This window comes from Eurosta solidaginis, chromosome 1 (genome assembly GCF_040869045.1).
Source record: "Eurosta solidaginis isolate ZX-2024a chromosome 1, ASM4086904v1, whole genome shotgun sequence".
Lineage (NCBI taxonomy): Eukaryota > Metazoa > Arthropoda > Insecta > Diptera > Tephritidae > Eurosta > Eurosta solidaginis.
The window spans coordinates 340,417,379-340,431,296 of NC_090319.1; the positions used below are offsets into that span (position 1 = coordinate 340,417,379).

At 37.8% G+C, this 13,918-nt stretch overlaps 1 protein-coding gene across 1 annotated transcript in view; it reads right to left on the reverse strand.

Annotated features, from left to right (window-relative positions):
- Window positions 1-13,918, reverse strand: part of Dhc98D (Dynein heavy chain at 89D) — a 322,849-nt gene that overhangs the window by 187,154 nt on the left and 121,777 nt on the right. Inside the window, exons 25-27 of the mRNA XM_067773518.1 lie at window positions 11,744-12,488; window positions 7,382-7,570; window positions 6,554-6,787 (exon numbers count right to left, since the gene is read on the reverse strand). Coding sequence (XP_067629619.1) covers window positions 6,554-6,787; window positions 7,382-7,570; window positions 11,744-12,488 — 1,168 coding nt within the window. The remainder of the gene's footprint in view (window positions 1-6,553; window positions 6,788-7,381; window positions 7,571-11,743; window positions 12,489-13,918) is intronic.

The following is a 13,918-nucleotide window of genomic DNA, read 5'->3' on the forward strand; positions in this document are numbered from 1 at the left end:
ATTGTATGATAACAAATGTAGCCATTGTCGAATCAATATCCTTTTGATAGCATATCGATAACTTTTCGTTAAGTGATCGACAACTTTTTGATGACAAACCAATAACACTCCGATATGAAATTGGCAACAATCAGATAAAAAATCGATAACATATTGATAACATCGATATCTTTTCGATGATAAATCCAAAACTTTGCTATTGAAAGCCCTTCTTATCGGATAGCTCTTCAATTATAAATCGATTTTATTCAACTAAATTCTATTTTGTTTTCTTTTATTTTACTTTTTATTATTTAAATTTTATTTTATTGTAGTTTATTTTTCTACAATTACCTTAAGATAATTTTATATTTTATTTTATTTTGATTTATTTTATTTGTCAATTTATTTTATTTTATTTCATCTTTATTTAATTTTTATCTATATATTTAGTTTGCTTAATTTTATTTTAATTAACACTTTTTCTTTTTTTTTCTTTTATTATTTCATATTTAGTTAGGTTACGTTGAACTGGCAGGTCGATAGACTGAATGTGTTAACAGAGTTACCAGAATTTGTTTGACGACCAAACAGAAGAACCCCAATCAGCTGACAGGACTTATGTTATAGAATAACTCCGTACCCTTGGAAAACACTAGAAGTTGTTTAAGACTTAGATTAATGGCTGCCTCGAGACCTGGCAACTCTGCCGCCCCTAACAGCTGGAGCCTTGACTTCACGAGCGCAGGATATGAACACATAATGTGCTCTACCGTTTCTTTCTGCAGTTCGTAATTCCTACACCCAGTGTTACTGGCGAGGTTTAACATAAAGTATATAACGCTAGAAGGCACTGTCCAGTTAGTATGCCCATCGTAGGCCTTTAAGTCTTCTCTCTCCACAGATTTGAGCCACTTTGTGAATCTAATCTCTTAGGCATTGCACATGATCTTAGAAATTTTGAGCCCCGTGCTTTTGTCTACGCCTTTCCTGCTTGATGGCTCACATGAAACTCCTTTTGATTTATCCTAAATGGATTGGGACGTATATCATCGTTTAAGCGAGTGTTGCACCCTCCTTTGCCAAATCATTGCACTTTACGTTACCTTTTATAACTTTGTGACCGAGAACTCAATATAGATGTATGCTCCGGCCTGAGCGAAGTTTTACCAATGCTTCCTTGCATTCTGCAAAAAATACTTAATAAATTACTGTCTGAGATTATTTCCTTAACCGCTGCCTTCAGATTAAGCATGCTTCCTGAATAATTTCTGCTGCTTTCTACACGGCTATAATTTCGACCTGAAATACGCTGCACTAATCTTTCAGCCTGTGTGATTTACTTACTTCTGGACCGACACAATAAACAGCACACCAAATCCCTTCCATTAATTTGGAATTATAGTTTCTTCTGCCATTTCTGCATCCTAGCACCAACCCTACGGCTCCATTGTGACCCCAATATCTCTTTCGAAGTTCAGGAACGGGACCATATATTACATTTGCCCGATATTAGATGGCACTATACTGATATGGCCATAAGGTCTGCACTCAGGCTGCCCCGAGGTCTTAAGTCTTGTTGTTTCATATTAATATAACTAAACAATGTACAATGATATTACAGCCAACAAAACCCTAAAAAGAAAAAAAATGTCAACTTCCACCTGAATATCTAAATACGTGCTTTGCTTTTAGAAACACTTTGTGTATCTCTAGCTATATATCTCTTCGTGCACTTGAATACATAAAAATTATGTATATGCTCAGACATTATAATTTGCGTATTTGCCTTGAGTTTGTGTGATTTCGCTCATATCAACTCTTCCACGTCAATTGTTCCGTCATTACAGTGTACTGATAAAACTTACGATTACATTCTCCCCCTCTCTTTCTGTAATATTTCATATAGCGTACCAATTTTACATACACGCCTAAGATTTCCCATTCTCTAGTATTTGATATAATATACCAATGCCTCACACCACCAGAATTTACATTCTACATATATTCCCGATATAGCATACCACTGACAAAGACTACGCTTACAGGCTTCCTCCAAACCGTGAGGACAGCTAGGGCACTTCTTTCACATTTCGTAGTATTGTTTATGAATCCAATTTTTCGTTTTAATTTGAAAGTGTTTTGTGAAAAATAGTTTAAGAAGACCTTTTTCTTAAAATTTAAGACCACACCGTGCATAAAGCACAATTTCGTAATAGAATTCACGAAAATAGGAGTTTCAAAGTATCACTAATCAGCTGTGCGTTCTTAATGCGCCAATTGACACGCAATTTATGTAAAACATGCAGATTTAGATCTCTATGCTTGTATGTGCATACATATGTATGTCTTACATTTATGCGCACGTGTCATTAAATTGATAAGTCTATTTTCCTTTAACAATGTAACCGTGTACTTCTAATAGTATAAGACTTATCTTCTTACCTCAGTGTGATGTGCCCGGAAGGGAAGGCAGTAAGTAGTGATACAAATATCTGGTTCGGAACTAGACTTAAAGTACCAAGTAAGTACTAGTTCGTTAGAAGCTAGATTTTATCCAGTTATAAATTCGAGAGTTTTAATTTTTTTATTTCATATTTAACCTTTTGTACGAAATAGGACACCAACAAAAAAATGTCTGCAAGCTTTAAAGAGCTTTGAGTATGTGTATGCCTTTTTTCCCATACTTTCCGACCAGTTCGTAACTGCCGAAAAAGGGAATAATAATATCGTACCAGAAGCAACATGTACAATCTCTTTACGGTTCGGAGCCAACGAAATAGTATCAAGAAAAGAACTAGATCTTTTTTAAACTAGTTTGATACTAATGAAAAGGTATTGCACCGGGGACAATTTCCAAGGTCCCGTGTTAAATTCGCCAGTTAAAAGCATGTAAAAGAGATATAGGACGAATTACTAGTGCTTCGGAATGCATTAGATGCGCACTACTTTTGAATTAGAGATTTTCCCTACAGGTTATGTACATATATATGTATCTACATATATGAAGTTTCTGAAAATGCCGTATTAACATAAATCTTAAGGGTCATATAATAACTAAAATTATGTACACATAAACAGAGTCTTATATACATAGGCTAGGAAAATATTGCTATACAGGGTGCATCATGCCATAGAGTACCCTCAAATAAAAATCGGTACTCATGCTTACAAAGGTGAGTATTTACTTTCGCTACAGCATGGGGAATAAACGATTCCTTGCAGTGCCTCGGATCAGGATATTTTCGAAATTTGTTCAAAACCGGGGGAATCATATGATCGATTTCGACCGATTTATTCGTCCCTGCGTTGAATGCGCATTTCTCTGTGGCTCCCTTTCAGCTTGCATCAATCGTGTCCAATCAATGCCATATTTCTTAATCCAACAATTGACGTATTTGCGTATTAAGGGAACTTAATTCCTCGTTGAAAGTTCTTATATAAAAGCCCTGTGTACAGTGATTGATTCGAGTGAAAATGAGCGCAATGAAATATAACATGTTCTGAGTTTTCCAGTTTGATGTAAGAGTGTGGACAGAAAGGATCCTCACTTATTCTACGATTGTATGAGTACTCTTTGAAACTACCGGGCGTACTCAATAGTTGCTGATGGTGGTAGTCTATTTTGCCATGCTTCCACTCCGAAAAAACCCCCTTTACTCAGCTATTTCCCCCATTTTTGCAACTTAACAATTGTTCATGGCCTTGAGCTTTATTTGGTGTCTTCAAGTGATCGCTCCATTTCAATGTCATACAGATCGGCTAATCCACTTTACAGCAGATCCGATAAGCACTCGCTATTCCTACAGCTGCAAGCTGACAGGCTGCTAGTATATGCATCAACTTAGATCCGCGGCACTCTAGTGCTGCGTATAATATTGAACGGACTATAAAAAAAAAAAAAAAAAAAATGCAAGGCGCGATAACCTCCGAAACGACTTTAGGTCGAGCTTCTCTTCCAATTTGCATCGTACTCCTTTTAGTTTATCCTACAAGTTGGCGGGACGGGACCTACATGTTTTACGGCGACTCCAAACGGCAATTGCAAGACGGATGAGCTTTCACTGAGAAACTTTTAATGGCATAAATACAATCGGAGTGCTTGCCGAATCAATGCCGAGGAGCGACCCCGTAAAGAAAACTTTTGTCTAATTGCAAAAACTTATTCTAAATTTGTGGGGAGTACGCGTTTTTGACACACGGGCGTGGAAGAGATCTGTAAATAATGATGTTCTAGATCTTATCTAGATCTTATAATAGAGGTGGATGGTTGGCTCAAGGGTGCTCAAGTTGCGGACGAGGCGATACATGTGTACATACATGGTTCCGAAGTAGTGAAAGGAGTAGGGTCTGCGCCATACTGTGCTGATCCGGAAACAAACAGATTCTATAGGCTGCCAGATTACTGTTGCGTTTTACAAGCGGAAATATTAGACGTGACCAAAGCAGTAGAAACACTGCTGTGTTAACTTTTATATTGACAGTCAAGCAGCCATTAAGGCAATAATATCGCATAGTACAGCATGTAAATGCGTGTTAGAGTGTAAGCAGTCTCTGGAGAGAATCGGGGGAGGGAGAACCATGCATCTATATCGGGTCCCAGGGCATATGGGAATAGATGGGAACGAAAAACCAGACGAACTAGATAAAATGGGCGCATCTATTGAAGCTTGCTATGTAGACGTCCCAATTAGACTGGGCGAGATTAAGCAAAGGCGAGAGATGCACATGATCGACCAAGCGGGAAAGGCCTAGGTTCAAGCGCGGGGCTGTAAAATGTCGAAGATTATGTGTAGGTCTTACAACCTTAGACTAACAAAGTTGCTTCTACCATTAAACAGAGAGGACTGTAGATTCATGACGGGTATTCTGACTGGACACTGCCTTCTGGCGTCACATACTTTAAGTTAGGCTTGGTCAATGATAGCAGATGTAGGAAGTGCTTGTTGGAGGAGGAAACGATCGAGCACGTTCTGTGCTCGGGCCCTCCACTTGCCAGGCTAAGGCACCAGCTATTAAGAGTTATACAGGTGTCAGATTTAGAACCAGCAAGTGGCTTAAGTCCTAGGAAGCTTCTAGTATTAGCCAAGTGGATGGAGTTATTTTATAAAATAGGTCCTGGTTTTAGTTAGGGTTTTTCAGTTTGGTCGTTAAAACAAACTTCTGGTAACACTACGGGCTCATTCAGTCTATATGAGGTCTTCATGGACCGGCCAGTTCAACCTAACCTGTGTGTTCCGTCGTCACCAAGACCAGCAGTATCCATTAATTTGTTGAAGCATGCTTTCTAGCTATGGTCAAAGATCTTTCAAATGCTGTTATTTTGCCTATCGAGGCCACAAGCATTCTTTCCTTCTTCTTTGTGATCTTTCTACACTTTTCCCCTATTCCGTTGTACCCAGCGCCTACAAAAACAGAGCTTACTTGAGCCCTCTGTAAAAAGCATTAAACTTAACATTCGCTTTGATTGGAACAGCCATGATTTTAAAAAGAAAAATCTAGGCACACTTCTGAAAAAATCTAGCAATATTTTTGTGAGATATGTTCTAATGTGCATACATACAGAAGCAAACTTTAAAAGGTAGTCCCAATTTTTATAAACTTTTGTCAATTAAATTCTTCTTTCTTATTTTCGATAAGTTAAGAAAAGTCACTGGCCTGTCAAGACAGACCTCATTCAGACTGAATATGTCCAGGTGCTACCAGAATTTGTTTGCGACCAAACGGAAACAAACCAATAAGGTGACAATATTTATGATATAAAAAACTCTTGGCAAATACTAGAAGTTTTCTAGGACCTAGCTTAATTGCTGCCTCGAAATCTGGCAACTCTGTAGCCTTTAGTAGCTGTAGCCTTTACCTCGCGAGCGCATGACACGATTAAAGAACGTGCTCAATCGTTTTTTCCTGTAGCTCGCACTTCCTATATCTCTTGTTACTTGTATAGGATTTGCACATTATCAAAGAAATTTCGCAGCCCCGCGCTTCTGTCAGAACCGGCACCTTACGTTAATTTGTAGCCATCGGTATACACACGTATAGCATGTTCTGATGTTCCCGCACCCTTGCGTCAACTCTCCGACTCTATTGTGGCCTCAAGATCTTTTTCAAAGCTCAAAAGCGAGCTCATATTGAAAAATAATTAAAGGAAAATTTCTAATGAGTTTCTTAAAGTAAGCGACAAAAACTAATCTTAATAACGATTTCGAAGAAAGTTAAAAAACAACCTTCAATAAAAAAATTGTTTCAGATATCAAATTGAATTCTAGGATTGGTCTACAAAACTAAATAATTTTCGAATTTTTCAAAAATATTTTGGGAGATAAATTTGCTTTTCAGTTACAAAATTTATGTAAATTTTTTCTTGAATAATCGACAATAGAAAAAAGATTTGAATCGGCGAAATTGGATAAAGTTTGTGACAGATTTTTTCGTTTTCGCTGCTGTATGCCCCTTATAGTATTATTTGTGACACCCTGTATACAAGCAAAATAATGCCTTCAAATTGGCTACGCTAACAACAAACATACAAAACAACACCTACATACACACTTTTGTATTTACAATAGCTCACCTTTATAAGACCCAAAAACAATGGCACATCCTCAAAGACAAATTTCGGAAAGTTCATGTCACGCAAAACACGCATCAACACAACAGCCTCAGGCAAATCCTCCGAACCGCGTTTCATCACACCAGCCATACGAAGCACGGAATTTAGTGAACGTAAGCCCCAATCATAATGACATTGCTTGGAGAGTTGCTCCTCAGCTAGCTTATATAATACCGTCATCTTTTTTGCCAATACCTAAGAAAATAATTACCGTTATTATTATGAAAATATATAGGCAAAAACAAAATCTATGTTATTGTTGTAGTTTTAATGGAAGTAGAGTAGAGTGAACTGAAGTGAGGTGAGCCCAATAAGAGGGTTGTGGATAAAATTTCAAAAGTGTATATGTATGTGTTAGGTGAGTATATAACTGTGCACATATTTTTTGCAATTGTTGTTCTTTTAAAGTTTTATTATTAAGCTAAGGTGATGTTTGTATTATTGTTGTAGATATTGGCGCCGCCTTTTTGGTTATTTAATAATCGTATTATTTTTTTTACGTTGACTTTATGACGCAAAAAAATGGAGATGTGGTGGGCGCATTCATTTAACAACAAAAAGTAATATAATAACATGGCGAAGGTTCGCTGATAACTAAAAGTGCCTCTGTTCAAAAGTTAATGGAGCTCATTTTGTTAGGCATTTCTCTATTTGCATATACAAGAGCTTAACTCAGGCAGTATCAAGTTACGCAGGAGTGTGAAAGGGGTGTTAGCCGTGAAAAACTTTTAGTAGCAACGATTTCTATTAACATACATACATACATAAATATACATATACCATACTTACTTTGGCCGTTAAAAATCCATCCGAAAAAAGTGAAATTAAGCAGATCAACTCCAAATCTGGTTTAATGCAGGTCACTGGCCTGAAAAGTGCCTTCACAGATTCTGGTAATTCTGTACGACCCGCATAGCCAGGATTCATGGTGACAAAGACGCCCACTTTACGATCAAGTTTAATATCGCTGCCTTCAAACTTTAAGTTAAAAAAAAAAATTATTATTTATATCCATAAATAGTTAATAGTATTTCAGTTAGAAATAACAAGTAAAGGTGTATAAGTTCGGGTGTAACCGAACATTATATACTCAGCGTTAGCTTCAATTGCACATTTCATTTCAGATAAATTACTTTTCTACATAACACGTGGCACTGCCCGTTTAAAAAAAAAAACATTCTCCTCATTTCCTCTTACAATAAAACTTGGTTAAAATATCATTGATCCACAACTATTTTGTGCTAAGTTGTAGCTTCTTATTCTAGTCTACGACCCTTTTAAACTAGTTTTATATTTAAGTTGCCGTGGTCTTTAATCGCTCCCGTCCATTTTTACTAGAAATATTTCATGCTATAGGGAAAATTTGTGTACACAATTTCATTACGATCCGTTAATTTTTCTTCGAGTTATGGCTCCCGAGACGTAGAAAATTGCTTAGTCATAAAAGGAGGGTGCCACGCCCATTTTTTAAAATTTGAAGTTTTTCCTATTTACTGTTATAAATCCACTTGGGAAGTGAAATACCATTGATATAAAGCTCTTTTTTGCAAATATAGCTTATTTTATTCGTCCACGACCCTTTTAAAAATCTTTTATATAAAAGTGGGCGTGGTACCTAACCGATTTCGTAAATTTTTCTTCAAAGCATTCCTTATAGTAAAGGCAACCACTCTGCCGAATTCTGTTACGATAGGTTTAACGATTTTTGATTGATGATTAATAATATTTGTAAAATTGATTTTATCACAAGTGGGCGGTGCCACGCCCATTTTAAAAATTTGTTTCAAACTTTTATCAAGAGTCTCAATATCAGTCCACACGTCAAATTTCAACGTTCTAGGTGTATTATTTACTAAATGATCAGCTTTTTTGTGTTTTCCAAAATGTTTTATATATAAAAAGTGAGCGTGGTTATCATCCGATTTCGCTCATTTTCAACACCAATCGATACTGGGTCCAAATAAGCTCGTGTACCAAATTTGGTGAATATATCTCAATATTTACTCAAGTTATCGTGTTAACGGACAGACGGACGGACGGACGGACATGGCTCAATCAAATTTTTTTTTTCGATACTGATTATTTTGATATATGGAAGTCTATATCTATCTCGATTTCTTTATACATGTACAACCAACCGTTATCCAATCAAAGTTAATATACTCTGTGTGCAAAGCACGTTAAGTATAAAAAGCACGAAAGATTAATTTTAATAAACTAGAAACAAATATGGGCTAGACTATAGCCGGCTGCGACCTTACACCTTTCTTTGATTCTTGGATAAGTGAATAGTTTAGGCATCAGGATACAAAGAAAGCGGGCTGGCCTTACTTACCGAAGAGCCCCGAACCATGGGATGGGGCCCTCTCGCCAGTAGCGAAGACTTTGAAAACCGTCCCGTTCCCTTATATCACTACGAATTTTCACTAAGCCACCCATTAGCATGGCTTTCGCAAATGTATAACACTACCACCGCGCTAAACGTCATTAAAACTCAGATAAGTTACGGATTAAATCAACAAAAACTCCATCATACGGAGGTGTTTGTGGCTCTTGACCTGTCAAAAGCTTTTGACACAGTCAACCGCGGCACACTACTCCAAGACATAGAAGGTTCGCCGTTTCGACAATTGTCGGTTAATTTAGCAACAAAAGCTCAAAACCTAGGAGAATTAAAGAGGGATGCCACATGGTGGTGTCCTATCCTAACTTCTGTTTAATTTCTACATATTAAAGCTGCCTTCCTCATCAGAAAAAGGTATTATCATTTTCTATGTCGACGACTGCGCGATAATGCCAAAAGGACCTGTCCCTTTATTAGGTGAGTTTGTAAAAAGTATAACTAACTCCATAGTCTTTTCGTTTTATTTACCTCATCAAATCTACGGCCACTCTATTTACGACGATCACGCAAATATCAGACGTTCATGTCGATGGCATTAAGCTACCTATTGCCAGTCACTCATAGATCGTAGAGATAACGTTCAACACCACCCTTACCTTCAAGGCTCGTGCCTTGAAAATTACAAAGCTGTACCAATTATAAAGCTCTTCAAGTCGTTTGCCATCAGCTCTCGGAAAAAAGATAAAGAAACTCTGCTTACAACATTCAAATCAATTGGACGGCTGCTCATTTGCTACCCGACGACAGTCTAGTCGCCTGGTCGACAAAATACATATTGGAAAAAGCTAAAGGCCTCATAAAACTGCACTAAGAACTGCCACGGGATTTCAACCTATGAACCCTGAAAATAATTTACAACTCTAAGGCAAGAGATTTCAATATTAAAGAGCACTACGGAATGCTGAGCAGGCAGATTTTGCTAAATTGTCACAAACCTGGACACCCCATCAACAAATGTTCTGATCTACTCCATCCTACGAAGGGGATAAGAAAATAAATACGGCAGCACTATGATGAGATCCCGCGCCTGTTTACGCAGCCATTTGATCAACATAAGCATAAGGAGGCCCTAAGCCTTATCCACACAAAACCGGTAGACAATATGTCTAGGTCATATCCGATGAGCCCTATAATCAATATGCTCTCTGCAAAAATTGCAGAAAAATAAAGCAGACTACGAAGGCAAAAGCGAGTAACTCTGACCAACTTCGTTGTGGATACTGGACGAGGTTTAACTCTTACTTGTCCAGAATCAACCCTGACATACGTAATTAATGCCCTGCATGCGATGTGTTCCACAGAACACCAACCACCTTTCAGTTATAGCGTAGACCTTACGCCTCTAATACCGGCATCTCTATGGTCCATCACTGTTGAAACAGCTAGCTTACTTTGACTCCCGTTTGAGGATTTTGATGACAATTTGTGAGTCGTCGGATCTATTGAATGGGAAATATTCGATCTAATAATGTAACCAAGCAGTAGGAGCACATTTATCAGTAATACAGTCGGTGGTGCAGGGCAATTTATAGCTTCACCAATTCAATTACAACCTCACCTACTAGAAGAGAGGCCCTAGGCCTTCATGTGTAGCACCTAATTGTGTGTATGAGAATTATCGGCAGGTAAAGAGGGAAGGGAGACACATAGTTCGAGGAGTGAGTGTATACTAGAAAACTTTGTGCATTGCGCATTAAAACCTACAGAAACTACAAAGGCGAGTTAGTAGTCGAAATAAAGTTTGTGCATAAGTTTCGATGGAAACACTTTTCCTCATAACTTTTTAACTTGGCAGGTGACGAACCCGATACTGTTTCTGCCGACCAGACATATGTTCCCCCATCGGTTTATGATTTCGGCTGGAAAAGTTTAAACTGCCGCCAAGCGAGAGGCGAAGTGTTATTGAAAGTCAAGAAGACTAAGTGTAGTCGAAGCTGCTCTTACCCTATGATGGTAACCTTAGTATTTTCTACACAATCAATAAGAAAGGCGGTCTCACAAGCACTTTTAGCTGCGACGGAATCATTCGTTTGATAATGTATATAAGATTACATCTGGGGTAGAGATGATCAAACTAATTCACGAGTGTAAAAGCTTTATTGAGCTTTCGCACATATATCCTCGAACAGACACTGCAAAAGCTCTGTTCATGGTATACAAGTTGGTTGTATGAATATTCAAAATCTATAACGAAGCTGGAAAGGTGCTGAAAGAAGACGAAAGGGCCTTTGGAGTATTCGATAGAAAAAACCGTATGTCTTATTTATTAGGTGAGGAGGTGTGCAAAAGGCCATAGAGCTAACAGGATAATTCACGTTAAAGCTGCGGCTCAAGAAATAATTTTGGAAATGCCCGAACGTGGGAAAGGATGAGAGGAAGACCTCTACTGAGTTGCGCAAAATAACAATGAATGATGTCGGCTGAATGATTTCACCACAAGTTCATAAAGCAATTAAACACTTTTCTTAGATTAGTTTTTGTTTCCAATAATGAGTGAAACATCGTATCGCTGTCGCCAGTGCATAAACTCTGTATCTTGGACTCACCCCAAAATTAGGTTAAAAAAAAATGTATCTGCAAAAGTAAAGGAGATTTCTAGATGAAATTGAGCATTAAAGAAACAAATCTGGCAAAAGGGTTTCCTTCTAAAAACTCCGAGTGAGGCGTTTTCAAACTGGTAACCGAGATTGGTTGATGTCGTCGAAAGTCAAATAAGAAAGAACTAAGACCGAATAGCTTTTACTTACAATTATACGATCCAATTTCCTTATCAATCCATTTCGTATGGTCTGCAATTGTGTAGAAATCACACTCAGCACCGAAATATCAATGCGATTGAATTCATCAAAACAGCCCCAAGCACCACACTGAGCCAGTCCAGACAAAATCGTGCCCACAGCACGAAAATCCATACCTTCACCACAGTTCGTGACAACACACAAAAGTGCCATAGCTTTAGCTAAATCTTTCGTTGTCTCCGTTTTGCCAGTGCCAGCCGGTCCAGCTGGGGCACCACCTAAATTCATAAGTAGCGCTTGTGTTATAGTCAAATAGATGCGATCTGTCAGAGGTGTTATAACCAAACGACCATTCAAACCCATATATTCATAGCCATATTCAAATTTTCCCGAACATTGAATTACATACAAATTATCGTACAACTTCAACCAATAGAAACGCAATTGACTCTCCCAACTAAATTCGCTGGCATCCAAAATGTTGTCACGTACAAAAGCCTCAATGATATCGCGTGCATGAACATCGACGGTTGTGATGGTTTTGAATTTCAAACGATCATTACGGGTCAAATTCGAGCGTACCTTAAGAACGAGCTCTTCGATTTGATGATTTTGCTTTTCGAGAAAATCTTTCATTGCGCGCATATTATGATGATTTGTGGCCTGATCGAATGCTTCTTCTACTTCTGCAGTCCACCAAACGAGCGAAGCAGCAAGCCCAACCATTCCTTGGTATTTCATCATCCAATCGGGTCTGCGAAGGAAGTTAAGCAAAGAAGAGTGTAAGTAAAGTGCATAAGTAAATGGCGTACAATTGAAATAAAATAGTCGTAAAAATGTGAAAGAGCTTAAGCGGTTGAATGGAGCCATTACAAGCATACAAATGGATACTGTACCAACTCATATGCGCTATGTAGCACAAAACTAAGAATTGTGGGTATAGAGATGTGTCTTAAAATAAATATTTATACCATTTTTCTGTGTCTAGAACTTATAGATTCCTTGACGGCATGCATGAAATAATGCAGGATTTGTTAATCAAGGAGTTGTGGGTCATGCTGACTGGGCTTCTTTCTGAACTGGAAGTCAGCCATTCTTCTATAAAATAGTAAATAAGCAATCATCCAATGCCCCTATGGTTGTAGAGTGAAATTGATTCCCCGACAGAAAAGCGGAAAGTTGCGGGGTTTGCTTCACAATGATCTAGCGGACAAAAGCCTGTGAATATCTGAAGTAAGTCTTTCTTGTCTCGAAAATTGTCATAATAAACGTTATGGTTTCTTTCACAGGAAATTATTGACATTGATATTTTGTCAGGTCTTGAGATTTTGAGACGATAAATATGAGGTAAACATTTTAGATATATTCCCCTATCATCCTATGCGTTTCGGCGTTAACAAGCCTTCTTCAAGGATACCTATTTTTTGAAATAGGTAGGTTGGAAGTTCCGAGTATCGTATAAGGTCCATTTACATATAGTGATTGGTTTTTTAATGAAGAGCTGGTATTTTAGTCGGTGCACCCAAATATATTAGGTAACTCTTTGCGCAACAGATATTTGAAGGATATGTTTGAAAATTTGTTATAACAACCGACTATTGTAGTGGCCCAAAGAGCTTCACCTTATTAGGAACAGCTGCCACCCAACCTCTATCAATTATATCAAAGATAAATTTCTCACAAAACATTTTAAGATATTTAGTACTCTCCAAAAAAGACTGTACCCATTGATGTCGTATTATGGGGACAACTAGAGCTACCCGTTTCTTGTAACCAGGTTTTCGTATTTGTCATTGTTTCTTTTAAATAGACCTTTTTCATTGATCTTTGCAGCAATGGGAAGCTCTTCTCCCTTTTTGAAACCGGTTACTTTTTCAAAATCTGTAACATACAAAGATCGATAGCTTGGAAAGAGATGACATCTTAAACAGAACAGAATTTGTAAACACTTTCAAGCTGCCTCACATTTTCGCTTAACACAGATTAGTACCGCCAGTTTTACGCCCATCTCTAATAGGTTTATGAGCTCATTGTTGCGGGATGGCAGTCAAGTTTGGCTACTGTATGATATTATGCGCTCTCAGCATAATCGGTGGTAATAAAATGTAAATCGCTGAAAACGACAATATTATTCATTGTTGGCAATAAAGTGTTGCCGCTCGCGGACAGAAATTGCCTTCACAT